The sequence below is a fragment of the Rhodotorula toruloides genome (genome assembly GCF_000320785.1).
Source record: "Rhodotorula toruloides NP11 unplaced genomic scaffold Scaffold40, whole genome shotgun sequence".
Classification (NCBI taxonomy): domain Eukaryota; kingdom Fungi; phylum Basidiomycota; class Microbotryomycetes; order Sporidiobolales; family Sporidiobolaceae; genus Rhodotorula; species Rhodotorula toruloides.
Genome location: NW_015623000.1, coordinates 42456 through 67692, shown reverse-complemented (window position 1 = coordinate 67692; position 25237 = coordinate 42456). Strand labels below are relative to the sequence as shown.

General features: G+C 61.3%; 11 protein-coding genes across 11 annotated transcripts; 6 read left to right on the top strand and 5 right to left on the bottom strand.

The window, feature by feature from the left end:
* Window positions 1-121: 121 nt before the first annotated feature.
* RHTO_06419 (uncharacterized protein) lies at window positions 122-2413 on the bottom strand (the record flags this gene model as incomplete). Its single annotated transcript, XM_016420080.1, has 4 exons — window positions 122-473; window positions 575-1077; window positions 1136-1675; window positions 1736-2413. 4 exons carry the CDS (start codon window positions 2411-2413, stop codon window positions 122-124), a joined length of 2073 nt encoding a protein of 690 aa, XP_016269495.1.
* Window positions 2414-3278: 865 nt separating this feature from the next.
* On the bottom strand, window positions 3279-5737 carry RHTO_06418 (uncharacterized protein; the record flags this gene model as incomplete). The annotated part of the gene is made up of 4 exons (XM_016420079.1): window positions 3279-3669; window positions 3738-4264; window positions 4329-4946; window positions 5003-5737. 4 exons carry the CDS (start codon window positions 5735-5737, stop codon window positions 3279-3281), a joined length of 2271 nt encoding a protein of 756 aa, XP_016269494.1.
* Window positions 5738-5923: 186 nt separating this feature from the next.
* On the bottom strand, window positions 5924-8370 carry RHTO_06417 (uncharacterized protein; the record flags this gene model as incomplete). The annotated part of the gene is made up of 4 exons (XM_016420078.1): window positions 5924-6281; window positions 6512-6897; window positions 6963-7607; window positions 7672-8370. 4 exons carry the CDS (start codon window positions 8368-8370, stop codon window positions 5924-5926), a joined length of 2088 nt encoding a protein of 695 aa, XP_016269493.1.
* Window positions 8371-8632: 262 nt separating this feature from the next.
* Window positions 8633-10408, bottom strand: RHTO_06416 (pre-mRNA-splicing factor 18; the record flags this gene model as incomplete). The annotated part of the gene is made up of 7 exons (XM_016420077.1): window positions 8633-8642; window positions 8724-8770; window positions 8889-8990; window positions 9071-9211; window positions 9299-9396; window positions 9466-9508; window positions 9575-10408. The coding sequence occupies 7 exons, from the start codon at window positions 10406-10408 to the stop codon at window positions 8633-8635; spliced, it is 1275 nt and encodes a 424-aa protein (XP_016269492.1).
* Window positions 10409-11025: 617 nt separating this feature from the next.
* On the top strand, window positions 11026-11827 carry RHTO_06415 (cytochrome c oxidase subunit VIb; the record flags this gene model as incomplete). Its single annotated transcript, XM_016420076.1, has 7 exons — window positions 11026-11046; window positions 11120-11185; window positions 11296-11310; window positions 11375-11428; window positions 11495-11525; window positions 11652-11659; window positions 11771-11827. 7 exons carry the CDS (start codon window positions 11026-11028, stop codon window positions 11825-11827), a joined length of 252 nt encoding a protein of 83 aa, XP_016269491.1.
* Window positions 11828-12176: 349 nt separating this feature from the next.
* RHTO_06414 (uncharacterized protein) lies at window positions 12177-14711 on the top strand (the record flags this gene model as incomplete). Its single annotated transcript, XM_016420075.1, has 4 exons — window positions 12177-12878; window positions 12943-13566; window positions 13625-14142; window positions 14198-14711. 4 exons carry the CDS (start codon window positions 12177-12179, stop codon window positions 14709-14711), a joined length of 2358 nt encoding a protein of 785 aa, XP_016269490.1.
* Window positions 14712-14883: 172 nt separating this feature from the next.
* RHTO_06413 (uncharacterized protein) lies at window positions 14884-15983 on the bottom strand (the record flags this gene model as incomplete). The annotated part of the gene is made up of 3 exons (XM_016420074.1): window positions 14884-15057; window positions 15115-15233; window positions 15290-15983. The coding sequence occupies 3 exons, from the start codon at window positions 15981-15983 to the stop codon at window positions 14884-14886; spliced, it is 987 nt and encodes a 328-aa protein (XP_016269489.1).
* A 919-nt stretch (window positions 15984-16902) lies between these two features.
* RHTO_06412 (Glycoside hydrolase, superfamily) lies at window positions 16903-18295 on the top strand (the record flags this gene model as incomplete). Its single annotated transcript, XM_016420073.1, has 5 exons — window positions 16903-17256; window positions 17318-17583; window positions 17643-17858; window positions 17928-17961; window positions 18065-18295. The coding sequence occupies 5 exons, from the start codon at window positions 16903-16905 to the stop codon at window positions 18293-18295; spliced, it is 1101 nt and encodes a 366-aa protein (XP_016269488.1).
* Window positions 18296-18611: 316 nt separating this feature from the next.
* On the top strand, window positions 18612-22433 carry RHTO_06411 (autophagy-related protein 9; the record flags this gene model as incomplete). The annotated part of the gene is made up of 10 exons (XM_016420072.1): window positions 18612-19345; window positions 19407-19823; window positions 19884-19997; window positions 20055-20190; window positions 20247-20635; window positions 20692-20791; window positions 20848-21291; window positions 21347-21532; window positions 21616-21732; window positions 21789-22433. The coding sequence occupies 10 exons, from the start codon at window positions 18612-18614 to the stop codon at window positions 22431-22433; spliced, it is 3282 nt and encodes a 1093-aa protein (XP_016269487.1).
* A 228-nt stretch (window positions 22434-22661) lies between these two features.
* Window positions 22662-23848, top strand: RHTO_06410 (inorganic phosphate transporter; the record flags this gene model as incomplete). Its single annotated transcript, XM_016420071.1, has 5 exons — window positions 22662-22709; window positions 23099-23209; window positions 23310-23465; window positions 23544-23630; window positions 23690-23848. The coding sequence occupies 5 exons, from the start codon at window positions 22662-22664 to the stop codon at window positions 23846-23848; spliced, it is 561 nt and encodes a 186-aa protein (XP_016269486.1).
* A 344-nt stretch (window positions 23849-24192) lies between these two features.
* On the top strand, window positions 24193-25152 carry RHTO_06409 (2-methylcitrate synthase; the record flags this gene model as incomplete). Its single annotated transcript, XM_016420070.1, has 5 exons — window positions 24193-24435; window positions 24499-24530; window positions 24596-24804; window positions 24909-24983; window positions 25103-25152. The coding sequence occupies 5 exons, from the start codon at window positions 24193-24195 to the stop codon at window positions 25150-25152; spliced, it is 609 nt and encodes a 202-aa protein (XP_016269485.1).
* Window positions 25153-25237: the final 85 nt, after the last annotated feature.

The following is a 25237-nucleotide window of genomic DNA, read 5'->3' as shown; positions in this document are numbered from 1 at the left end:
CCCCTGGCGGCATCCGCAGCGGTTTCGTGCACCAAGCCGGACAAAGGGAGGACACGCAGCTCTGCACAAGGCTTGAGAGATCCCACTACGTTGCTCAGCCGCGCAAGACTACACGCAATCCTCACTTTTCCTTCTTCTCCGCCGACACTCCGTCCGCCAGGCCCAGCTTGCGCCACAGCCGATCCAGCTCGGAGCATCCATGCTCCTCCTCTTCACTCTCCTCATCGCTGTCCCCGCGCTCAACCCGCTTCGTTTCGCGCAGCCGGCGCTCTTCTTCGTTCGCCATGCGCTCTTTCGCTGTCTTCGCGCTCCTGGTGCATTTCCCCTCGTGGACTCTGAAGCTTGTCCAGTTGATGAGTCGGAGAGAGGAGTAGCCGAGCGAAGGGTACCAGAGAAAATTGAGCGGCGAGAGGTCGCCGTGTTCGAGTCCGAATTTGCCGTGAAGACGTCGAGCGAGGTCGTAGACGGCGAATCTGCGGGCGGTCGCGAGTCAGATCTGCCTGTGAGATGACGCATTGGCGAGACAAAAAAGGGGACTCGCCGCCCTTCCATGTCCAAGTCAACGTCTCTCCACTTCCTCTTGATGTCGAGCACTTGACCGCAATCCTCCAAAATCATGACCGCCGACGGCGATCCAAACATGTGCGGACTGTCAGTCGGTCCAGTCGTCCATCCGCTGACGAACCGCGGCGCGATCTTCTCCTCCGCGAGCCGGTCCCCGTACTTGCGGTAAAAGTCGATCTCGTCCGTGAGCTTGTGAGGCTTCTGCCATGTATAGCGACGCTCGTGGAAGCGCGTGTAGTGTACGACGAGCGAGAAAGGCGAGTTGGCGCAGTAGGCTCGGAAGACGTCGCCTTGCCAACCGCTATCCCTGCGTCTGCTCGAGACGAGAAGCACCTTTTTGGGGGCTGCCAACTTCGTAATTTTCGCTTGACGGCCGAGAAGAGGAGACTCGGGCGGAGTTGGCAGGCTGGAAGAAGGGTCGGTTGCAGGAGAGGGCATCGAGTAGGGTTGAAGCCGGTGGAGCGTGACCAGCTGCTGGTCAGTGGTGACGAAAGCGACGTCGATCGGCTCGTTCTGCAGGATGAGCTGGTCAGCGACATGTTCGTCGTTCGTAGTGAACGCGAAGGCGCACCTCCTGCAGCTCGGCAAACGTCACGAGCCGGTATTCCTTCGACGCCGTAGAGCCAGCCGACGGCATCGAGCTCGTCTGCTTTACGCTTTTATAGCGTCTTGCCGGTGAGTACTTGAGCTTGCGCAGCTGCTTGAGCAAGTCCCCCCGAATCTGCTGTTCCGCCTTTGCGATCAACGCGGAAGTCTTAAGTGAGAAAGCGAGGTGGATGAGGCTTGTACCGTGCGATACCATGCTCGCATGGTACGGCACGCGATCGCCGAAGAGCAGCAGAGCAGAGGGGCGGCTCGGAAGCGACGGCTGGGTGGGCGCATTCGGCTGAGGCGGGCATAACTTGACTGCCTTGTTGAACCCGTCAAGGGAGAGGCCGAGGTGCGAGAGCGTAGTGTGAGCGTGTGGAGATCTCGGTGTCGGGCAGCCACCAAGGAGGTTGTAGAGGGCTGCGTCCGGTGCGGTGGTCGGAAGAAGGAAGAGTGGCATGAGGTCGGTCTCGCCGAGGAGGAGATGGACGGTCTGGAGGGGCTTCGGAGAGGCGTCGAGAAGCTGTAGGTAGTCAGGCAAGTCAGTCAAAGGCTGCGCGACAAGTTCGTGTGATCGACGGACCTCCATCAGCACGGAACCCGCATCGCCTGCCTGGAGCCTTGACAGGTGACTCAATGGCACGACCGCGGTACGGAACCTCTCAAGCTCTGAGATGGCCTGGTCGCAAGCGTAGCCCTCCGGAGTCGTGACGAGGGTCGACTTGCTCCTCGCTTGACCGTGATGCCAGGCGGAGCACGCCGCAAAATCGTCATGCGATGTCTGGAAGGACGACCGTCGTCCATCAACTTCTGGCGCGCGCAGCTCGAGCCATAGCCATCTCGCATCCTCGACGAAACGAGCCAAAGTGTCGGGTATGATCTCATGGTTCGTATCGTGCAGGTCCTTGAGATGCCAGTCCAGATGTCGACGCATCCCTTCGTGAAGGTCCCGCAGCCTGGTCTCGCGAGGAAGCGTAAGTTTTGCGAGCATGTAGTCGAGACCGACTCGCGAAAGAAGTGGTCCGAGCGAAGGGAGGTGGACGAGACAGGTGGTATCGAAGAGGGCTCGATCATCGGATACTTCTCCGGTCACCATCATGTCGCCCAGGGAGCCTGAACCCTTAAGCGGGACGCGCGGACAGGAGAGGGACCGGATGAGGGTTTCGACGGTAGGCGGGGGAAGACCTTGCTCTGCAGCATCGGCGATAAGCTTGTCGATGGAGAGACGGGAATGAGGGGACTGCGCTGCGTCGTCTGCCATCCTGGCACACCGTTCAGGAACGAGGGGAGAGGGGAAGCGAAGCGAGTTGAGGTAGGAGGAGGAGGGCGTGAGAAGCGCGACAAAGGCGCCGGGATCGACGAGAGCCTGACAGTCGAGGTTGACCAGTTCTGCAACCCTCCAGCAACCAGTTTCAGCAGAATCCAGAAAGGGCGGGTGAACAGGAGGAGAGAGAGAGACGAGGAGCGAGGTTGGCTCACGCCACGCACCCTCAACCGGCTGTGAGGCGTGCTGAAGGCTGCTACGCTATGCAGAACACTTCTCATCTGGCCCTGAGCCTCGCCCTCGACGTGTCCAACGCCTTCCCCCGCTTGTCCAACCCTCAACACCCTCGAGCGATGTCGACCTCGTGCAACTCAGGCGTGGCCACAATCGGGACCTGTAAGGCGACGAAAACAGCTACGGAGGCCTGTGGAAGTCGGACAGGGCGCGGGCGCTTCCGTTTGCGGCAGACTACCGAACCTGCACCCAGACTTGCTGTGCGAAGACACGACGGCTACGTTCCGGAGGTTTTTCCATCGCCAGAACAGATCTAGAGGGTCGACTGAATCAGCAGGCGGTGGATTCGGGGCATTCGGGTGACACGGCGGGACCTTCCTTGCGCTCTCGCGACTCACCGCTCACTACCCTCGAAGGCGTACATTCGCTTTGTCTTTCTTGCACCTTCTGCGGTATCTATGTGACTGCTCAGGCAATATGCAGGCGGTCGGGGCGCGCAAGTCGGGGCTTCGAGACGCCTTTTCCCGTTCCCCGTCTCTCCGCTCTCATTTCCTCGACAGCCTTTCAACAAGTCATAATCCGGATGGCGAGGGATAACAATCAATGCATATCTCAAGAAGAAGCTGTGCTATTCGGTCAAAGGCTCCGCAGCTGCAAGCGCCTCCCCTGCAATGACAGTCCAGCTCAACCCGTTTTCCCGCCTCGCCTGCTCCTCCAGCTCGTGCTGTACTTGCGCGACGCGACTGAGCTCCTCTTTCATGATCTGCTCCACCCTCCCCTTCTCGACAAAGTTGCGCACATCCTCTTGAAACATCGGGCACTTCAGTTCGACCCACAGAACCTGGAGCTCCAGACAGTCCGCCAAGTCTGCGCAGTTGTGCGTGTCACTTCGGGCAAAGTCGATGAGTCGCATGGATGAAGGGCCGGCTGCGGGTTTCCAGACGACATTGCGAGGATTGAGCGAGTTGTGCCGGAAGTTGTTGGAGTGGAAGCGCAGAACGAGGTTCTGCAGGTGTCGTCTGCACACGTTGCGTTGTCAAGAGGTCAGTGTTTTACGTGCGTCTGAAAGGACGGGGCGCCGACTCACCTTGCGTCTGCGCCCTTCAAGTCTCGCCAGGACTTGAGCGCTTCGCCCCATTCTTCGACGAGAATCATCGTAGTCGGCGTCCCCAGCTCCATCGGGCTGTTGGCACCGCTCGTTTCCCAGCTGCCGACGAACCTCGGCGTGAGCTCATCCTCCTCGAGCTTGCCTCGATTCTCGCGGTAGAAAGCCGCTTCGGCTTGCAGTCGCTTCGAGGCTCCCGCGCTGTACGAGTATTTGGCGAGGAGTGGGATGGGCGAGTCGGAGCAGTGAGCGCGGTAGACATGGCCTTGATTGCCGCTGCCGAAGCGAGCGTTGGAGAGGAGGAGAATGGGTTCGCGCTGGCTGGCGGAGCGGGACGCGGGTTCGCTTGCAAAGTTGTTACAAAGCGTCGGAGGAGGCGTAAGAGGCGGAGTGGGCGGAAGAGACGGATTCTTGGCGAGCGGAAAAGGGAGAGGGGCGGAGGGAGGGAAGCTGTGGAAGCCGACGAGTCTTCCGCCTTCGCCAACGAAGGCTGCGGTGAACGCGCAGCCCTGCGCGTGCGAATGAGCTCTGTCAGCGTTTCGTACGAGCGACGAGAGCGGAACGACGGCTGACCTTCTCAAGCTCATCGAAGGTTACGAGGCGGTAACGGGGACGTCCAGGCGGCGCGTCCACGTTCTTGTTTTCCTTCGCAAGATTTGACGATGATATCGAAGGGCGACCAGATGGATCCTCGTTCGTCTTGTCGGGAAGAGATCGCTCGTCGTGCTCGACCGCTCGTCTGAGGCCCGGAGGCGGGCTGCACGAGATGTGCGAAGTCATGACGGAAGAACCATGGTGTATCAGTCGCACGAGCTCCTTCTCGACCTGTGCGCCGATAGTCCTGTGCTCGGCAAGCGTTGAGAGGGCGAGGATCCGAAGCAAGTCCTGCTGCTCGGGTCCGCACGTGAATGGTAGGGGTCTGCCACAAATGAGAACAGGCTTGTTGAGTGGCGCCATCCTCGTCTTGAACGCAGGCGAGTCCTTCATGATGAGCCTTGCAGCATCGTGCAAGTCGAGATCGAAGGAATCGAGCGAGATGGAACAGCGCGCCCGCTGCTCCGGGACAAGGTCGAGTATGATTTCTGGAATTGGGGTGTCGGGTTCGGGAAAGGCGACCACGACTGGGACGAATTGCATCCCGTCCAACAGCAGTACGACGGCATATTCCGCGAAAGGGAACGTCATCGTGAGCTGCCAGGCAAGCGCTGTCAGTTGCGTAGATCCTTAGTATGAAGGTAGGGACGCACAGTGTCGTTGAGCTGCCTCAAGACCCACGCCGTCTCGCGATCCATGTCGCGAAATTCGCACACGCCTGCGTCGCCGACATCCTGCGAGAGTTTCGAGAGTGCGGCAAAGATCTTGTCCACCTTCACACCGTGCGAGAGCCACATGTCCGCAAATCGTGGCGGACGGACTTGGTCTCCCTTCGAGGCGTCGTACGTGAATGAGATCACATCGAACCGTCGGTCCTCGACGAATGTGGCACTGCGCCATGATCGCTGGGCCAGAGTAGGATTGAACACCCTCAAGACGTCCCTCAACTTCTCGAGAACCGTGAGAATCGCGGTTTGCTCCGGTTCCGACGAGAAGAACGCGTGGAGCGCCTCGTCTGCGGCAGCGCGCTCGTGTTCGCTGAGATCTGCGAGGAGGCGGTCCTTGGACTCGCCTAAGAGCGAGACGAGAGCTTCGCTGCCCGCCTGTGATAGGGTGGATCCGAGCGAAGGAAGGGAGATGATGCCAGAGAATCGGGCGTCCATATACGAGTCGTCGTGTGCAGCGTCAACGAGCTCTTCGTCATAGAGTGTGAACATAGTCCTCGAGAACTTTGACTGAACACAGAACGGGAGGCGGGAAACGGGGAACGAAAGTTTGTCGACGAGGGTCGCGACGGTGGGAGGCGGCAGATCCGCGGATTGGGCGGCGGCGATGACGCTGGCGACCGTGAAGGAGGGTGATTCGACGCCGTTTGCAGGTCCAGTCATAGCGGAAGTAGCGTGAGCGAGGAGACGGGCGAGGTGAGGAGGAAGAGGAAGAGGGAGAAAGGGAGAGGTGTGCGAGTCCGGTCAAGGGTGCTCGCTTGGTCTCAAACCGTTGAAAACGTAGTACGATACGATATTTACAGAGAACAGACAATACTCCATGCCAGGTACACAACGCGAAGGGCTCAGCTACGCGGAAACAGCCTTCCTCAACCCGTCCTCGCGCTTCGCCTGCTCCTCCAACTCCTGCTGCGCCTGCGCCATGCGTTCAAGCTCCACCTTGACGCGTTGAATCCTCCACTCCTCTGCAAACGTACGGAAGTCATCTTGGATCGACGACCAGCAGTCGAGTTGGTCCCCAATCTCCTCCAACTCGTCGCACAAGACTGAGCCGTCGCATTCGTGCTTTTCGCACCTCGCAAAGTCGATAAGGCGCAGCGATGAGAGCCCGAGCTCGGGTTTCCAGACGATGTTGCGCAAGCCGAACGACTCATGGCGATAGTTGAGGCTGAGGTGGAAGCGCATGGCGAGCTCCTTCATGTGTTGGCTGGTGAAAGAGCTCAAGACAGTGTCAATACACTTGAGAAGGTGGAAAGGAGGCAGGGGAAAGAGTCGCACAGTGCTTCCTTGTCAGCCGCAACAATCCTCCACATCTGAGACGCCAGCTCTGGAGGCGGAGCAAGTGCTTGCCCCCATTCCTCCACAAGTATCTTCATCGACGACGCACCGCTCGGCAACGGGCTGTCTGAGCCTGTCGTCTTCCAACTACCGACGCACCTTGGCGCGAGCTGTTCCTCCTCGAGCGTCCTGCGGTTCTCGCGGTAGAACGCTGCTTCGTCCTTCATGAGGTCGTACCCTTCGCTGGTGTACGAGGATTTGGCGAGAAAGGGGAAGGGCGAGTCGGCGCAGTGCGCGCGGTACAGGTACCCTTGGTTGCCTTCGCCGAAGCGCTTGCCGGACAGGAGGAGGAGGGGTTCAAGGGCGAGACCGTCGTGCACAGGCTTGTTTTCAGTACTGATAGGAGGGGGCGTTGGAGGCGGGGTTGGCGGGAGAGACGCGGCCTTGGCAGGCCCCGAAGTGTTGAGCGGTGCGGAGGAAGGGAACCGGTGGAAGCCGACAAGCTGGCCGTCGTGTCCGACGAATGCGGCAGTGAAAGCGCAGCTCTGCGAAGCGGGGAGGAGATCGTCAGCCGTTGCGCGTGTGAGGAAAAATGAACTCTCGAGCTGACCTGCTCAAGCTCGTCAAACGTAACGAGGCGGTAACGAGTACGCGAGAGAGATACGGGAGAGGCTCCTGTCGGATGGAGGTCGTCCTTTTTTGGCAGGCAATTGACGGGCGGTGCGTGGCTGTTGAGCGAGCTGGACAGGTTGGCCGGCCCCGGTTCTGCAGAGGGAGCAGGGCGTTCCCGGCAGAGCAAACGGCACCAACGGCTCGTTGCCGATGGGAGAGAGGGGACGGCATGATCATGCACGACGGATCGAGGCCGGAGGAGCCGCAGCAGCTCGTTCTGGATCTCCTTGCCGAGCTCGTCGAGGCTGTCGAGCGCTGCAAGTGCAATGATGTGCAGCAAGCTCTGGTGATCCGATTGTAGCGAGGCAGAGAGTGGCGCCTCGGAGCCGTAGACAATCACGTAGTCCCGCCGCGCCGGCGCCAGTCCTGAAATCAACCTCCGGGCGTCTTGCAGGGCGAGGCCGAAGGACTCGAGCGAGACGGACTGTGGCGTGTCGACTCGCTTGGTCCGGGCGTGCTGCTTGATCTCATCGCGAAAGGCCGCGCTCAAGTTCTTGAGGTCGAGGACGAAAACGGGCAGGAAGTGACTTCCGTTGAGGAGGACGACCGGAACGGTCCTGTCGCTGTCTATGTTCTCGATGAGCTGCATCCAGGGCGAGGCGTCAGTTCTCACATTGATGAACTAGCGGAGACAATCAAGGACGCACCTTCTTCTCCAAGGTCGCGAAAAGTCGCCCTGCCGCCTTATCGTCCGACTGACAGTCGCGCATTCCCGCCGTCCCATCGCCCGCCGCGTCGCCTTCAGACGCAGCAAAGAGAGGCGCAGCGTCAAACACTCGCGCCAAGCGCACGCCAGAGAAATCCTTTCCGACCGAAGACGAGGAGGCGGAAACGATGTTGCTGAACCAGTAGCTGTGCTTGGCCTGCTGCCACGTCCGGTCCGGCAGCTCGGGCGCAACGGCCTTGCAGACGTCCCAGAAACGCCTGACGACCTGAAGGAAGTTGTCTTGACTCGGCTCGAGCGAGAAGAACGCCTTTAGCGCCTCGTCGACAGCCACTCGCTCCTTCCGCTTGAGCTTGGACAGCCGCCGCTCCTTCGTGTCCCCTACGAGCGCGAGAATGGCGGTGAAGCCGGCGCGGGAGAGGAGCGCGCCGAGCGAAGGGAGGGAGATGACGCTCGGAAAGTGGGCGTCTGGCAGCCTCGAGGCGGGATGGGCGGCGTCGACGAAATCGTCGTGTATAGAGAGGTTCCAGCATGTACGGGTGCAGGTGATTGCGAGCGGGAAACACAGCTTGTGAAGGAGAGTCTCGACGGTGGGAGGAGGGAGGCGGGCGGCCTTGGCGGCGGCGATGAGGCCCTTGACGGTGAAGATTGCGGGAGACGACCCGTCTAAAGCGGCGGGCATCGCGAAGGCAGACGGAGGGAGCAAGAGAAGGGAGGACCGGAAGAGAGAGAGAGAGTCGCGCGAGTCTGGTCTGGCCCGGTCAACGGCGCAAACTGAAACGGACCTGTCGTTGCAAGACATTCAGCATCTGTGAGAAGGATTAGGCACACCGCGTACCTACTGGACACGGGGGCCGCAGCGAGGAGGAGGAAGAGGGACGACAAACCACTTCCGTCTGCGACATTACAACAAGCGCTACGAAAGGGCTCAACGATGAAGCGCTTCATCCCATTCTGTACAACGCTTGTGTCAGCACTAAAAGTCGAGCGGATCGCGCAGCAGACGAAGCAGGGAGGGAAAGCGAGGAGACGCACTTCTGCGAAACGTCGTCGGGCGGCCGGACAGCCTGCGCGAACGTGAGCTGCGGGTCGACCGCGTCAGCACGTCGTCGTCGAGGGCAGGAAGGGAGGGTGCGAAGGGAGAGCGAGGTGGCAGCGTCAGAGGGAAAGCAGCCAGAACGGAGGGACAACTTGACTTACCAGCCTCTTGAGGGACTGGATGTATTTTCTGGACGTCTCGTCGTTGAGGACGTGCGCGACGTTGTTGCTGAAAATTTTCTCACGCCCTGAGCGCTCGTGGATCTGCCCGGCGCCACGAGAGGTGAGGAGGCGAAAAAATCAGCATACGAAGCAACGACGACGACGCGGAAACGTAGACGCACACCAACCATGGTGACCCCAATAGGCCACGGAGCGTTGCCTATACTGAGTCGAAGGTAGGCGTCGTTTGCGCGGAGGTATTCGCGCGTCTGCATGTAGTGCGTGATCTCGGCGATGTTGCGGAGGACGTCCGCTTCGAGTTGCTGTGGGGAGCGCAACGCTGTCAACACGCCGCCCTTGAGTGCTCGAGCCGAGTCTCAAGAGCGTGGAGGGAGGGCGGCGCGACTGACCCGCTTTCGCAAACTCTTGAAGAGCGGCTTGAGGTACTCCGCCGAAGTCGCCTGCGTCGCAGCCGCGATCTTGCCCTGCGCCGAGCGCTTGACAGACTCTGTGTGGCGTAAGATGCGGGATCAACCGGGCTGGATCGCCAGGTGAAGCGAAGAGAAGGGAAGCGCACCTGGTCGGTCGGCGAGAGACTGTTCCCATTCCTTCAAGACGCGCTGCAGAAGGTGGCGATGCGTGGTCAGTCTTGTTCTGTGGCAAGCTACGGGTGCGGGCCTCCTCACCTTGAGAGCGTGGTAGATCTGCGGGTAGACCTTGTGCGGGTTTGTCCGGACCAGGTCCAGGTCGACCAAAACGTCTTCGTCCTTCGGATTCGGCTCCTTCTTGTCTGCGCTTGAATCGACGTCCTCGCCCGCCGAGCCCGCCTGCGCCGGAGTCGCCGACCGCGAGACGTCCTTCGCCGCCGACGGTTCTGGCGTCGCGCTCGCCGATCCGTTCTCGCGCGCCTTCTTCTTCAGCGCATCGACCTTCGTCCCGCCTCCTCCTCGCCGCGCGACCTCCTCCAATTCAGCCTCCTTCTCTTTGCTCTCCAAAGCCCGCTGGAACTCGTTCCTCTGTCCAACGGGTCCCTCGCGCTCTGCGTCCAGCAACTCGAGCGCTCGCAGCCGCAGTCGGCGGTCCTTGTCGGACTCGCCGAAGAGGCGGATGGGCTGTCCCTTCTGGCGTAAGCGGCGGATCGCCTCGTCGTTCGAGATATTGAAGGCCTCGCCTGCCGCGACGTGGAGTTTCGTCGAGAGTGAAGCAGGGTCGGGCGTGGCAGACGTTGAGCGTGCGCGTTTGGGAGTCCCTCCTGCACCAACACTGCCCTCCCGCTTCTCGCCCGCCCTGGCAGAGGACGCCGTTCCATACAGCTTCTCCCTGCGCTCCTTCTCGCGCAGTTCGCGCTCCCTAGCCTGCTCCTCCTCCCTCAATCGCTCGATCTCGCTGCGCTTGAGGTACTTCTTCGGCGGCTCGGTCGAGGTGGAAGCGGCTGAGTCGGTCGGATGAGGCGAGGGCGAGGGGGAGAGCGATTCGAGCTGGCGCTTCTTGCTGGCAATTTCCTGTTTGAGCCAGTCCATCTTAGGGGTGTATGAGCGACACTAAAACCAGTCAGCAGCCTTGTGAGCGAGTGGAGAGCGATTGAGAGATGAAGGCGAAGAGAGACGGCGGGTTGGCAGTCGTCCTCGTCCCCCTCGCGCGCCGATACACAGTGAGCTTGATTCAGACAGATGGGAGAGTGCTACACAGACACGCTCGACCGTCCGCGACTCCTCCCGCGCGATTTGGCGCGGTGACGGCTGCTCGCCCATCCAGCTTCTTCCGACCTGACCTTGCACGCCTCGCACGCGGCTTGAAGGGGCTTGCAGGGTGTGCAATGGGCTCATCCGGGACAGCTGAGGAAGGCGGGACAGGCGCGGACAGCTCGGAAGGCGGGCGTGTGTACGACCAGCCCGTTCGAGGCGGAGAGGGGATGGATCGGGAGATGCGACCGGGGGTTTGGCCTGGCTGGCGAGACGTGCAGGCTCAGCGTGTCTTGTGGGATTGTCGAGGCGGAAGAGCGAGGCGCATTGAGGTTGCGCCAAGTTGGCCTCGCCCGGTCTCCTCGGTACTCTCGACAGACTCGCAACCCTCATACACCCCTTTCCGCACTCTGCTGACTCGCACTGCTCTCCTCTACCCCTTCAGAAAAAACACTATGAGCGACTCGGAGACCCAGGTGCGTTTGCCGCCCTGTCACCTCCTCGCTTCTTGCCCTTCTCGCTTCTCGTACTGACTCCCCTTGTGCGCAGACCTACGTTTTGCAGACGGCCGGCTTCGACGCACGGTTCCCCAACACCAACCAGAGCCGTCACTGCGTGAGTTGCCTGGTTCAACCCTGATCCCTCCCCTTCCTCGGTAGCGGGAAGACGGGTTGCATGCCGCGTTGACAAGCGACTGACGTCTCGCTACGCTCCTCCGCAAACAGTTCCAGGCCTACGTCGTGCGTCGTTCCCGCCTCACCTACCTCTCTCAGACGACTGAACTTGACCGCTCCCATCCGACAGGACTACTTCCGCTGCGTCAACGCAAAGGGCGAGGACTTCCCCGCTTGCAAGACTGTGCTTCGCCTCCTTCGCTCTTTTTGATTGTGCGGGAGAAGGACTGACGACGTTTGGGATCCGCAGTTCTGGCGCACTTACCACTCGCTCTGCCCGAGTGCGTCCAGACTCCCGGTTCTGCTTCTCTACCTCTCGCGTTGGGTTGTTCGCGGACAGACGTTAGATGCGCGGCTGAGCTGATGATTCCTGGGTTCTTGTTTTCGCCCATTTCTGGCGTGAACAGACGAGTGGGTATGTTAGCATCCTCTTCGCGCCGCTCGGAAGGTTTCGAGCTCGCTCGCTGGGCCTCCCCATTGCACATTGAGGAGACGTCTGACTGACGACGATTGCGTCCGCCCGCAGATCGCCAAGTGGGACGAGCAGCGCGAGGAGAACAAGTTCCCGGCCAAGCTCGACTAAGCGGCTCGCTTCCGTCGCAGGTGCGGGTGGGAGACGAGTGGAAGGACATTGTGAGAACAGGATGACGGGACGAAGAGGGTCTGCGAGGTGAATATTGGTGCAAGGAATAGTCGACTTTTCCGTGCTTCCTCGGCAGACAGCACTCGACTCTCGCTCATCCACTCGACCCTTGCCTGCCGCCTTATGCTCTAACCGAACATACGCTTCGTCCCTTCTCTCTCTGCGCCCGCCCGTCGCACGATCACGCTGAAACGGTTTGGACTGGACCGGTTCAGACTGGACTCGTCCGGGCCCACTCCTCCTCTCCCTTCCTCTCTTCACTCGCTCGCTTACATCTCGCTCAGTCGCCATGGCTGCCACCGCAGACCCGCCTTCGACACCCCTCACCGTCGCCAGCCTCATCGCCGAGGCCCAAGCGGCGAACCTTCCCTCTCCTACCGTCGAGACGCTCCTACACAAACTCGTCTTCCCCTATCCTACGCTCCCATGCTACAGGGGCGACAATGGTTGGCGCCACGGCGACTTTGTCGACGCCGCCCATCCAGCTGCGAAGCCGTCTTCGAGCGTCTCTGGACTGTTCTCCCTTCCTTCTCTCGGTTCGATCCTTTCCCGCACGGGCGTCGAGGTCCTCTCCTCGCTTGTGGGCGACGCCAAGGCCCGGGTTCTGTGCGACCTGACGAGCGACGAGCGAGCGGCGCTCGACAAGGCGCTCGAGTCCTTCTTCTCGCCGCGACCTTCTCACACGCCAGCTCACAACCTAATCCCCCGGACCATCAATGCCTTCTGGGACGTCTGCAAAGCCGTCGCGCCCGACCTCCCCGACCGAAACTGGGCTGCGACTTCCTACTCATACGAGTTCGACTGCATCCGCTCCGCCCTCTCGTCGTCGGACACGAGCGACCCTTCAGGTCCGGGCGCTTGGTTCCCGAAGAGCTACAATACGCAGTCTATATTCGCTGGTCTCAAGAACCTGAACGTGGACGAGGAACCCGCCGGCGTGCACGATCTTGGTGGCTCCGACGGGACATTCCTCGAAGAGTTGGAGAAGCAAGTGCGTCCTGCTCGGTCCATTCGGTCTGGAGGCGCGAGCTGACGCACGATGCCGTTGATCGCAGCTCTCGACGAGTATGGGCACGGAGAGGAACGCCGTGGTGCTTCTCCTCGACGACACGCGCTTCAGGCCAGTCTTCGTTCTCGGCCTCGACGACTCGAACCCGCCGCTTCAAAAGCTTGTCGACGGCTTTGGCGCCGACAGAGGTCCTCGCACCTCGCTCGAGTCGGTCGGCGTTGCGGATCCCGAGATCGTCTCGCGCCTGACTTTGGGTCATCGCCTGAAGCCGGTCGTCGCCAAGAAGAACCGCGTCCTCGTCTTTGGCGCGGAGATGCCCCTGGACGCCTCTCTTGAGTCGGAGCAGCAGAGCTTGCTGCACATGCTCGCCCTCGCGGCGCTCGCCAACAACGACAACCTTCGCAAGGAGATCGAGACGGAGCTTCTGCGGCATCTTCCGTGCACGTCTGCCTCGGCCGGCGAAGCATCGCCGCCATCCTTGACCAGCCAGCCGACACCGCTTGAAGGGAACCAGCAATCGTTCCTTCCTCTCGAAATTGACTCGCCCAACTCCGGTACCGCGACGCTCGACAGGCCGCCTACTCTCGACAGGCTGTTGAGCAAGGTCGAAGCGCAGGGGCCTGCCTCGCCGCCTCGCTATCGTCTCGTCACTTTCGACGAGCTTGAGAAGGTGTGCTTCGAAGTCTTCCTTCTCTCGGGTAGACGGCGACTGACTCGCTTCTCCTCAGGGCTGCGCCTTCACCGCCGCTTTCGTCGGGCATGACAACCAGCTCGTTGGCTTCCACCACTTCCCGTCGTCCGAGCCGCTCGAGAAGCCTTCGAGCGTCAAGGTTCCGTCACTCCCGCCGACACCGCCGCCCACTCCTCCGCCTTGCACCGACCTCACAGACGATGCGCTTAGCATACCGTCGGCCGACCCCATCCTCCTCCTCTCCGGCAAACGATTCGGCAGCGGCCATCAAGGATTTGTCTATCGAGCGCATTGCGCCGGCTCGCCCTTCCCCTTCCTCGCCAAGTACTCGTACGACTGGGAAGGTTTCACCCTCATGCAAGACGAGGCCAAGTTCTATCGCAAGAACCGCGAAGCGCTCGAGGAGGAGCAGCTCGCCTCGAGGTTCGTCGGAAGCTGGGAGACGGAGGGAAACGGTAGTCCGAAGCGGAGCGGCTCAGAGACGATGCTGCTCCTCGTCGAGGAGTGGGGAGAGGCGCTCGACAGTTGGCGTGACCTCAAAGGCTGCGAGGCGCAGTTCGTGCATTCCACCCGCTTCAAAGGTTGACCACTACTGACAGCCCTCCCGCAGACGTCAGATGAAGGAGCTCGCCATGCGCTTCCACCTCAGCATTCAGCACAGCCACGAGTCGCTTTCGCCGCGAAACGTCGTCTGGCGTCCCGACGAAGGACCCGCCTCGCTCCGCCTGATCGACTTTGCGAGGAGCGAGCCGCATCAGTGCACCGGCAAGAGCCTTTGCAGCGAGTTGCACGGCTTGGGCAGCAGGCTCGAGTGGGGACTGGGCAGACCCGAGTTCAGCGAATTTGCGGCCAAGCATAGGACGCGGCAGGCGGTCAAGGAGGAGCTGTCCCGCGTGGCGACGGTGCAGCAAGAGCTGGAGAAGCAGGCGGTTCGCGAAGCGGCGTTGTGGTGGACGGTCACTGCTCGGGAGGCGGAACAGCGGTGCGCGGAGAACGGTCCATGCGAGGTCGAGGCGCGTCACAAGCGGAAGGCGTCGCCGGGTCGAGAGGGAGGAAACGACGATGATGGGTTCGACTCTCCGCCTGCCACTCCGCGACAGAGGCCGGCGAAGAAGATGGCTTAGAGCGACGGGCGAGTTGATGAGCTGTATTCGATTGGTTGTATACCTTTGGTCTGTGCATTCTTCAGCGAAGTCACCTGCCTTGACTCCAGGTTCGTAGAGTCGCGCAGGAGGAAGGGATGAGAGCTGTCGTCTCCGCTCTCTTTGGCCCGCGGGGAGAGACGACGCGAACCCATCACTTTGGCACGATCGTCGCGCTACTCCCGCTTCGCTCCCTCCCAGCGATACCTGATCCTCCTCCACCTCCGCCGAACCCGCTCAGACTGACACCGCTGCCAGACCGCGCGCGAGAAGTAGACGAGCCAAATGTCATCTCGACGCCGGAGGACATCCGTTTCATCAAGCCGGGCTGTTACCGCATTTCGTCAGCAGGGGGTCTATAGAGGATGGAAAGGGCTTAACGCACCCGCCGAGACGCAGACTTGCCCTCCTTGAGTTTCTCGATCCGTTCCTTCTCGGCTTGTTGGCGGGCTTCGCGAGATAGTGGTGGAGTTGGAGGAGCGAGGGGCGCAAACCAGCCGCTTCCTGTGATCAGGACAAAACTTGAGCGTTGTAAACAGGACAGGAAGCACGAGACGCACCTGTTCGGAACTGGTACAGCAGACTGCCTGGTTTCGCAGACCCTCCTCCTCTGCCTCCTCCCCCTTCACTCGCTCTTCGCACGTCTGTCGACGACGTCGAAGCCGTCACCGTCCCACTGCGGTCTCGTCTCCGGTCGTCGAACTCGTCCCGCGTCGATTCCTCCGATACCCGTGGCAACTCGAGGCTGACCGCATCCGCCAACTCGCGCTCCAGTTCCTCCGCCGAATGGATAGAGCTCGCCACCGACGGGCTCATCGACCGTGCGCCACTGTCGACCGAAGCTTCTCGAGAGCGGGGATGCTGGATAGACGACGAAGGAGGCGAGACCCAGTCGAGCGAAGGGTCGCGGAACGGATTCGACTCGAACGAGCTCCGGCCGCGGTAGGGGTCGTTCCGTGAGTCGAGAGAACTGCTTCGGATGGACGAGCCGGCCAGGTCGAGCGATGGGCCGCGCGAGGAGAGGGGAGAACGGGACGAGTGGGGAATGCGAGGGTGAGAGTGCTCGGGGGAGGCGGAGGCGGAGCGGAGTGGGTCGTCGTCGGGCGTGAGCATGTTTGCGGTGCAGTCTAGCTTGTGAGTCGCTCTGCAAGCGGTGTTGAGCTGGTGTGAGCGGGTCAAAGGGACGCCCTCATCCTCGGCGAGCATCTTTGCCTCCGCCAACCTCGCCGCGCTCGTCTGGCGCTGCTTGAACATACTGGCACAGCTCTAATGCTGCTAGTCTACCCGTTACGCTTTCGCCCGACGCTGCCGTGCTTCCTGCGCCGACTTCTCCTCCTGACGTCGTTTTTCATCAGTCTGCGGAGCGAGTGACGGAGCAACGCGGCGTACGACGAGTCGGGGAGTGCAGGCAGCGTCGGATGGATGCTTGAGGGAAGTGGCGGGTCGTCGGACGCACAGACAGGGAACCGCGACCGCTGCGACACCTCATGAAGACTTCGCCGGCGAACTCAGCGTGCTCCCGTCGTGCTCGCTTGCCTGAACGGCTAAGCGACGCCGTTGCGTGCATTTTTAGGCTTTTCATAGGCATACGGGATGGGCGGTAGGACCGGAACTTGGCAGAAGGGGTTGTCGCGTTGTCTTCGTTTGCTCTTGCGTATCTCCTCGCCTCGATAAGTGCCATCGGGACCGCTTGTACTGCAGCAGCGCCCTTCCTGCTATTCTTCTCATACGCCGCTTCTGCAAACAGGATTATCGCTGCGCTTAACCGTCTCTTCGCAATGAGACGTCCCTTGGCGCTTGATGGTCGCCCCGGAGCCCTCGACATCGCACCAACGACGACTGCTCGTGCCACGATGGCCCATCATGCATCACCCTCGCTACTTGTTGCTCGAGCGACGACGACACACATTTCGCTTGGGACCGTCTGGCGACGCCTGGACCCCGTCCGGCGGACCCGCGGAGCTTCCGGTCGTGGCAAGGTGCGTCCGCTCACCTTCCTCTCTCTCCCTCTCGCCGCACGCTCACACCGGGAGCCTGTTCCCTCGTTGACATCGTGCGCAGTCGCCGCTGGATTCGGCCCGTCGTCGCTCGTTTATCGCCCCATCTCTCTCGCTCGTTCACCTCACTTCTCGCCTCCTCTCGACTCGCTAGACGGTCGACCAACACTCTCACAATGCACTACACGACGCTTGCTTCCGTCGTCGCTTTCCTGAGCGCCACTGCATCTCTCGCCGCTTCCTCTCGCCTCGACACCCTCGAGAAGGAGTACTCTCACGCCGAGTTCGAAGCCTCCAAAGCCGCCGCCCTCCTCGCTCGCGCCAAGACTTACGGCAACAGTGCCGAAGCGAAGCACAAGCGGGAGGTCTTTGCGGAGAGGGAGAAGCGCTGGGTCAAGGAGGAGAAGCGGCTGGAGAAGGAGATTGAGAAGCGCGCTTCGACTATCTCGCGGATCGTTGCGGGACACAGGACGACGACGACCGCTGCGCCGACCAAGACGGTCAGTCGGGTTCTCTGGAACGACAGGACGGTGCGCGGGACTTGCGCTTCGTCTGTATCTATCGGCCGAGCCTGACTTTCTTCATCCCTAGACTACCGCCACGGCCTCCAAGTCGACCACTACTACCGTTCCTGCGTCTACCTCGACCGCCTCGTCGAAGAAGGGCGTCGGCTACAACATGGCTTCGTACACCTCGAATCTCAAGATCTCGTGGGCGTACAATTGGGGCCAGACGCCCGACGGCACCCTCAACAACGGCGTCGAATACGTTCCCATGTTCTGGGGACCGGGCGGAGCGTCGACGTGGAGTGCGAATGCGCAGAAGGCAATCTCGAGCGGCTCGACGCACCTTCTCGGGCGCGCTTGCTTCCCTTTCTCGTCTCTTTAATTCAGGCTGACTCTCCTTTGTCTCAAAGCATGAACGAGCCAGACCTTGGCTCGCAGTCGAACCTGACGATCCCCCAAGCCGTCGCGACTTGGAAGGCGAACATGTCCCCCTTCTACGGCAAGGCCAAGCTCGTCTCGCCTGCTGTGACGAACGGCGGATACCCCATGGGCGTCGGATACCTCCAGGACTTCAGGGGCAACTGCACGCAGTGCTGGAACGAGATCGACGCCGTGGCGCTTCACTGGTGCGTTCCTTCGACCCGCTTGACCTCCCGGGTCGTTTCCTGCTGTGCTGAAACGCTCAAAATCGTTAGGTATGACCAATCTTGGAACACCGACTACCTCAAAGTAAGCCTCCTCTGCAGTCATCGTTGGTCTACGCGACTCGACTCCAGCTCACGGAAACCTTTCCTCCTGAGTCCGGTACTCATCAGTCCCCCTTCGCCCCCAGAACTACCTCACCGACGCCTACAACACTCTTGGCAAGCCCATCTGGCTTACCGAGTTCGCCGGCAGTGGAACGGTCGCCGAGCAACAGCAATTCCTCAAGACGGTCATCCCCTGGATGGACGCCCAACCCTGGATCCAGCGCTACGCCGGCTTCGGCGACTTTGCCGGCAACTACGTCAACTCGGATGGATCGCTCACCCAGTTGGGCCAGGCGTACTCCGACACCGTCTGAGAAGGAGAATGGGTCGAGGACAAGTGACCCTATCCCCTCCGGCTCTCTCTCTCACATCGTCTACTCGTCGTTTTGTGTTCGTTCAGTATTAGCAGCCCCCGTCTTAGCACTCTCAGCCGCTCTGGTAGCGACACTTGCAACTTTCGCAACTTCTTCGTTAATTCAGCCGCCTTACTCCGCTCCTTTTCTCCCCGAGCCTTCCAGGCTGAATCACACGGTCAGAAACGTGCTCCCTGTGAATCAAGCAAGCCAAAGGAATGAGGCGACACCCTTGTCGCCGCCGTCTCGCGCCTTTCTCCCTCTTCCTCTCTCCACCATGTCGCTCCCGCATCGGCTGAGCTCCGCGCTCTTCCCAGCTACATCAGTCTACGCAGACCTCGACAATTCGCCCGACCCTTTTCCCGACGAGCCAGTCGACACCCGCTCCTCGTCCTCATCAGCCGACACTCGACCAGGTCATCACGACGGCTTGCTCGCACCCGACGGCTCGAGACTGGTGGACGACGACCCCTTCTCGGCTGTGACCCCTTCGGTGCTCAGTCCTGCCTCTGCGCGCAGTCGTGACGCCCAGTTGCACCCGCCGCCCCACCTTGATCAGCGAGGGGGACAGCAGGACTACGAGGGCGCTGGAGCAGGTGGAACGCACGTGCAGGAGACAGACGAACGGGATCCATTTGCGATGGACCAGACGGCACCCTCTCCCAAGCTCGACGACTCACGCTCCCTCTCCCCGACTCCGACTGGCTCCCTCTATCTTCCCGCCCAAGGATCGCCACAGCAACATCCGCATTCTCCGCCGTTCCCTGCACCTTCGGTAGCATCGGTGGCGAGCTCGAGCAGGACCAGGGCGAGTTCAGGAGCGGGAGGGAGCAAGAGCGCGATAGGGAATCGCAGCTTGATGGGCTTGCTCGGCGGGACGCGCTACGAAGGCGGAGGATTCCCGTTCGGAGGGATTGGCGTAGGCGAGGTTGAGGAAGAGGACGAGGAGGAGGACGAGGAGGAGCGGGTTGGGATGCGGCACGAGGAGCAGGGACTACGGACCCCTCGGAAGTGCGTCCCTTTCGCACGCCAAGCCTTTTGTGCAGGTGCTGACCCTTTCGCTCGCTCGCAGAGAAGACTTGCACGACATCGCCGCGTCGCTTCCGCCTCCACCGTCCGCCCTTTCCAGCTCATCGCGAGACGACGAGGAGGAAGACGACGAAGCTCCTCCCGACTTTACCTCTCGCATTCCTCTGATGACGTCTGCAGTTGCACGATCACGCCCGAATCCACTTCAGAAAGCACGACGAGCCGTGTCCCCCTCGACCGCCTCGTCTTCCTCACATCGAACCCGGCGAGGCGCACCAGTCGGCGGCATCCTCGGTTCGGCGCACATCAGGCGCTCGCTCGCCGGCATGAACGCGAAGGAGCGGGCGCTGTGGCGATGGGTCAACGTCACGGACCTCGACGCGTTTTTGCAGCAGGTGTATCTTTACTACGTCGGCAAGGGGATATGGGCGATCGGGCTCGAGCGGACGCTGAACCTCTTGTGCGCATGCGCGATTTTCGAAGTACTCAACGCTCGGGGACTCACGCTTTTCCTTGACAGAACCGTCGGCTGGGTGATCGGCTTTTCGACCTTCCTCGTCGGCTGCATCGACTACCCGCGCCTGTGGGACTCGCACAGGCTGTCCGAGGTCGTCATCCCCCGATGCACGAGTCGGTGCGCCCCCTGCGATCCTTGCTTCCGCCCTGCAGATGCTGACCCGGCTTCCTGCAGCATGTCCGGCTTCACCCTGCTCCTCTTTATCGCGTTCGCCGCATTCTACGCCTGGCGAGTTGTAAGGTTTGGGATGGGCGTGCGACGATTGTGGGACATGCACGAGTTCTACACGGAATTGCTCGAGGTGCCCGAGGTGCGCGGTACCGCTCGCTAAGAGATTACCTTCCGCTGACCATCGTACTCCCGCAGAGCGACATTCAGACGATCCCTTGGCATGCCATTGTCGCCCGTCTTTCAGCACTCCGCGCCTCCCACCCTTCCGCCCTCTCCTCCCGCGCCCACTCGTCCGATCCAGCTCGCCCAGCAGAACGCCTCGACGCGCACGACGTCGCAAACCGCATCATGCGCGAAGAGAACTACCTCATCGCTCTCTTCAACAAGTCGCTCCTCGATATCTCGCTTCCGCTGCCACAGCCCGTCGCGAAGGTCGTCGGCAAGAAGCGGTTCGGGAAGAGCATGCTCACGCAGACGCTCGAGTGGAACTTGAGCTTCTGTCTGCTTGGCTTCTTGTTTGGGCGGGATGGGCAGGTTAGGCGGGCGTTCTTGAGTGAGCGGAACAAGAAGGAGCTCGTCGAAGCGTGAGTCGGCCGTTCCTGTCCTTTTCTGTCTTGTACTGACACGCTCCGTACCGCAGGCTGCGACGACGCTTCATCCTCATGGGGCTCATCAATGCCGTGTTTGCGCCGTTCATCGTCCTCTACTTGCTCATGTACTCGTTCTTTCGCTACTTCGAGGTGCGCCTGCAGCCGAACCCTCTCTCTTTCAGCGGGCTGACATGCTTCTGCCACAGGAGTACCATAAGAACCCCTCGTCAATCGGCTCGCGACAATTCACGCCGCTCGCACGCTGGAAGTTCCGCGAGTTCAACGAGCTCCCGCACCACTTCCAGCAGCGCCTCGCCCTCGCCCACCCGCTCGCCGACCAGTACATCAACCACTACCCGAAAGCGAAGACGGTTCTCCTCTCCCGCTTCGTCGCCTTCCTCGCCGGCTCGTTCGCAGCAGTCCTCATCCTCTTCTCCCTCATCGACCCCGACGCGTTCCTTCACTTTGAGATCACGCCCGGCCGAACCGTCCTCTTCTACATCGGCGTCTTCGGAACGATCCTTGCAGTCGCGAGGGGCATGTTGCCGGATGAGAATCGCGTCGTCGACCCTGAAGAGCTCATGCGGAACATCGTCGAGCACACGCACTACCTTCCGAAGGAGTGGAAGGACAAGCTCCATTCCGCCGAGGTGCGTCACCAGCCAGCGCTTCTGCCCATTTCTGCTGACAGTACTATCGGCGCAGGTCCACGTCGCCTTTGGCAAGCTCTTCCAGATGAAGGTCTCGCTCTTCCTGCAGGAGCTCTTCTCGGTCCTCATCACGCCTCTCGTCCTGTGGTACTCGCTGCCTAAGTGCGCAGGACCGGTCGTCGACTTCTTCAGGGAGTTTACGGTGCATGTCGATGGGCTGGGCTACGTCTGCAGTTTCGCGGTGAGTCCGACCGGGGGCGCTGTCACGCATGCTGCTCGTCGGTCGTTCAGCTCGAACTGATGCAGGACTGTGTCTATCCACAGGTCTTCGACTTCAAGCGCCACGGCGACCCGAGTTTCGGCGCGCCCGTGCAGGTTCAGGACGCGAGGTGGAAGTCTGCGGAGGGCAAGATGGAGCAGAGCTTCCTCACCTTTGCCGCCGTGTGTCCGACACCCCTCTCGCACGAGCTCGCAAACTGACGCTCTCACCCGCGCAGTCCAACCCGGCTTGGGTCCCGCGAGACCAGGCTCAGTCGCTCTTCCTGAGCAAGATGACCGAGACGCCTCCCATCGCCGGCCCGGCCCATCCGCATCCAGCTTCGTCGACAGCGCTTCACTCGTCGCTGCATCTCTCGACCGCCTACCCACGGTCGCGCAACCACTCGGCCTTCCCTCACTCTCGCCAGCACTCGTCTCGACTTGCCGGCTCGCCTTTCACGCTGCCTGAAGAAGACGCAGTCGATGGGCCCGTGCAGCCCCACCCCTCGACAGGCGGGCAGGCGCAGCGGCGAGCGGAAAAGGCGAGGATGTACGATCGCGCATTCCAGCAAAGCGCGCTCCTGAATTCGGCGTCGACAACCGGTGGACCGCGCTCTGCGATGTCCCCGCCTCGTCGTGGGCAAGGCATGGCGAGTCGAGCGGGCCACGACGCGGTCATCCAGGAAGAGTCGGCGCTCGACGGAGAAGGCCCGTTCGTCGCGCCGAGCGATGCGCAGCCTTTCGGCCTGCCCAGCGACGACGAGGACGACGTCGAGGGAAGGCATGGCGTGGCGGAAGGAGGCGGTCGAAGCGGAGAGACGGAGGTCGAGCGGTTGAAGCGGAAAGGATTGGGCGGGCTCGTCGGCGAGTTGTACCGGCGGTGAGCGTGCGGGTGTTTCCCCTTCTTCTTCCTTACATGCTTGTTGTCGTTTTTACGCGTCCAGGCCCTGTATCGTGTGACATTGTTCCGTTGGAATCGCGACGGCTTCCGCCACGTCCTCGTCGTCGTCGCCTCGCTTGTTCTCCTCCGTCCTCACGCTTCAGCTCGTTCGCGGCTGCTCTTTCTCGCTCGTACACACCCGCAAAACGCTGCACAGGCTTCCACGGTCACCATGAACAGCGCGGTGTCTGGAATGGTTTTGTCGCTCGGCGCGATGCAGGCAAGTGTCGCACGACCTGTTTTGGTCCAGATTTGAGCTCGCAGCGCATCAGGGAACATTTGCAGACTCATTCGTCGAGTTTGACCGTTCCCGCGCTGCTGTGAACGCGAGCTGACACCCATTCGTCCTCGCCTCCTCCCCATCGCCAACTCGCACACGACTCGCCTGAACGGTGCCGGTACCGCCCGATCCGCCTCTTCTACCCTCATCACACGCATCTCTCACTCGCGCGAACCCCCATGTGCCGACGTCGTCCTCATCCGACGCCGCGCACTCGCCCCCCTTGCGGTTTCGCTTTCCCGCCATCCTCGCGCTGAACGCCCGCCGACACCCTCAACCCTCTCAATGAACCCCGTACATTCATTCGCGACACGCGCCGCCGTCTCCAGGTCGCCCGCAAGATCGACTTCAACGACCCCCAGGTCCTCACCTACGTCCGCATCTTCTACGTTGCGGTTCAGGCTATCGTTCTCGGCGTCTACTACTATGCGACTCTGAAGGTGCGTGGCGAATTCCTCACCAGCGTGCAGCTCCCGACGTCGGGAACATCTACCCGGATTCAGGTCTGACCGGCTCACTTTCGCGCGCCTCGTTTCGCAGATCAAGCAGAAGAACGACCTCAAGGTGCTCAAGTACACCGAGCCGGCAAAGCCGATGTCTGGCGAGGGCCCGACGCAGGTCACGACCACGAACCGGGACTACGACCTCGCCGAAACCAGCAAGGCGATCCGTGGTGTTCTCATGGGCGTCCTCTTTGTGCGTTGCGAGTTGCCATGGAACTGTCATTCGTTCCACAGAGGCAGGGGCTTACTTAGTACGCGGTTTTCTGCGCAGATGGCCTTCATGCACGGCTACATGAAGTACACCCAGCCGCTCTTCATCCAGGGCATCATGCCCATCAAGGCTCTCTACGACTCCAAGGTGCGTCCCACTCCCTTTCTCCCCTCCTCTTTCCGCCCCTAACCCTCGACGCCTCCCAGATCCTCCGCATCCACCTCCTCAACCGCCCCGCCACCGGCGACCTCAAGCGACCGTTCGAGGCTCCTCCCTCGCTCTTCGCGCCCAAGACATCGTCCGACAACTCGTCTTCGACTGCTGCGGCCGAGCCTGCCAAGGTCGAGGCAAAGAAGGACAAGTAGGCGTACTCAGCATGCGGGTTGGAAAGCGGGAGAGCTGGAAAGGAGGTAGAAGGTGTCTGGGTTGCTGGGTTTGTCGCAAAATTTGCAGTCTATCTCGCATCGTATTGCGGTTACGGTGAGTCCCGCCGAGGCTGTCCCTTCGCTTGCTCCGCCTCTCGTCGTCGGATTGGTCGTATCGACACAGCTTCCGACGCTGCTCTTCGGCTCATGTGTTCACCCCGTCTTTGGTTTCGGCTTCACAAGGCTTGGGATTCGCAGCTTTCCAGGCTTTTCCTCTCCTTTGACTCTCAGGCTTCACTGGCTTCGATCGCTCTCGCTCATCCCCTGATGCTCAAGTCCCATCGATGGCTTTCCTGACCTCTACAGTCCTGGTGCTTGCGCTCTTTTGTTCCGCGTCGGCCCTCTCGGACCCGTTCCTCTCGTACTCGGCTGCGTTGGGCGGTCTCGCCGGCCCGCTTCACGGTCTTGCGAACCAGGAGGTCCTCAGGATCATCCTCGGCATGCAGAAGGAGCTCGGTGACTCGCCCTCTGACGAGCAGATTGTCCAGTACATCTGGAAGACGCTCAACAGCGGCCAGGTCATCCCCGTATGAACTCGCTTTCCTTTCTTCCCTTCGTTCGACGGGGGCTGACGTTGGATCAATGTGCAGGGATACGGCCACGCCGTCCTCCGCAAGCCCGAGTGCGTTCCCGTCCCGCCCGACGAGGAAAAGACTTGCGAAGGCTGACTTTCTCCTCTCGTCGCAGCCCCCGCTTCGCCGCCCTCCGCGAGTTCGGCAACAAGCACCCCGAGACGGCCAACGACCCCGTCTTCCGCATGGTCGACTCGCTCTTCAAGGTCGCCCTGGGCGTCCTCATCGAGCACGGCAAGACCAAGAACCCGTTCCCGAACGTCGACGCCGCGTCGGGCTCGTTGCTCTACCACTACGGTCTCCGCAACTTTGACTTCTACACCGGTGCGTGTGTTTCCAGCTCGTTTGGGACCCCCCAACTCGTTTGGGACCCCCCAACTCGTCTGGGACCGTTTTTCCGAGACTGATCTTGGCTTGCACTTGTGCAGTCACCTTCGGCACGTCGCGTGCTATCGGTGCGCTCTCGCAGTTAGTCTGGGATCGCGCGTTGGGACTCCCTATCGGTAAGTGCTGTCCATTTTCTCGCGGTGACGCTGGACTTAGCGAGGGTGGCCAACGTCCCGACCTGCCTGTCCTTCCCGCCCGCTCTTCTCGTACTGACTCGCTCTCGCCACGCACACAGAGCGCCCCAAGTCGCTCTCGATGGAGGCCATCCTCAAGCTCGTCAAGTAAAGCGCTCGCGACCGAAGCGCTGCTGCGATGCGTTTGTAGACAACCCTCTTCTCCGCCCACTCCGCTCCGTCTCTCTTTCTCCTTC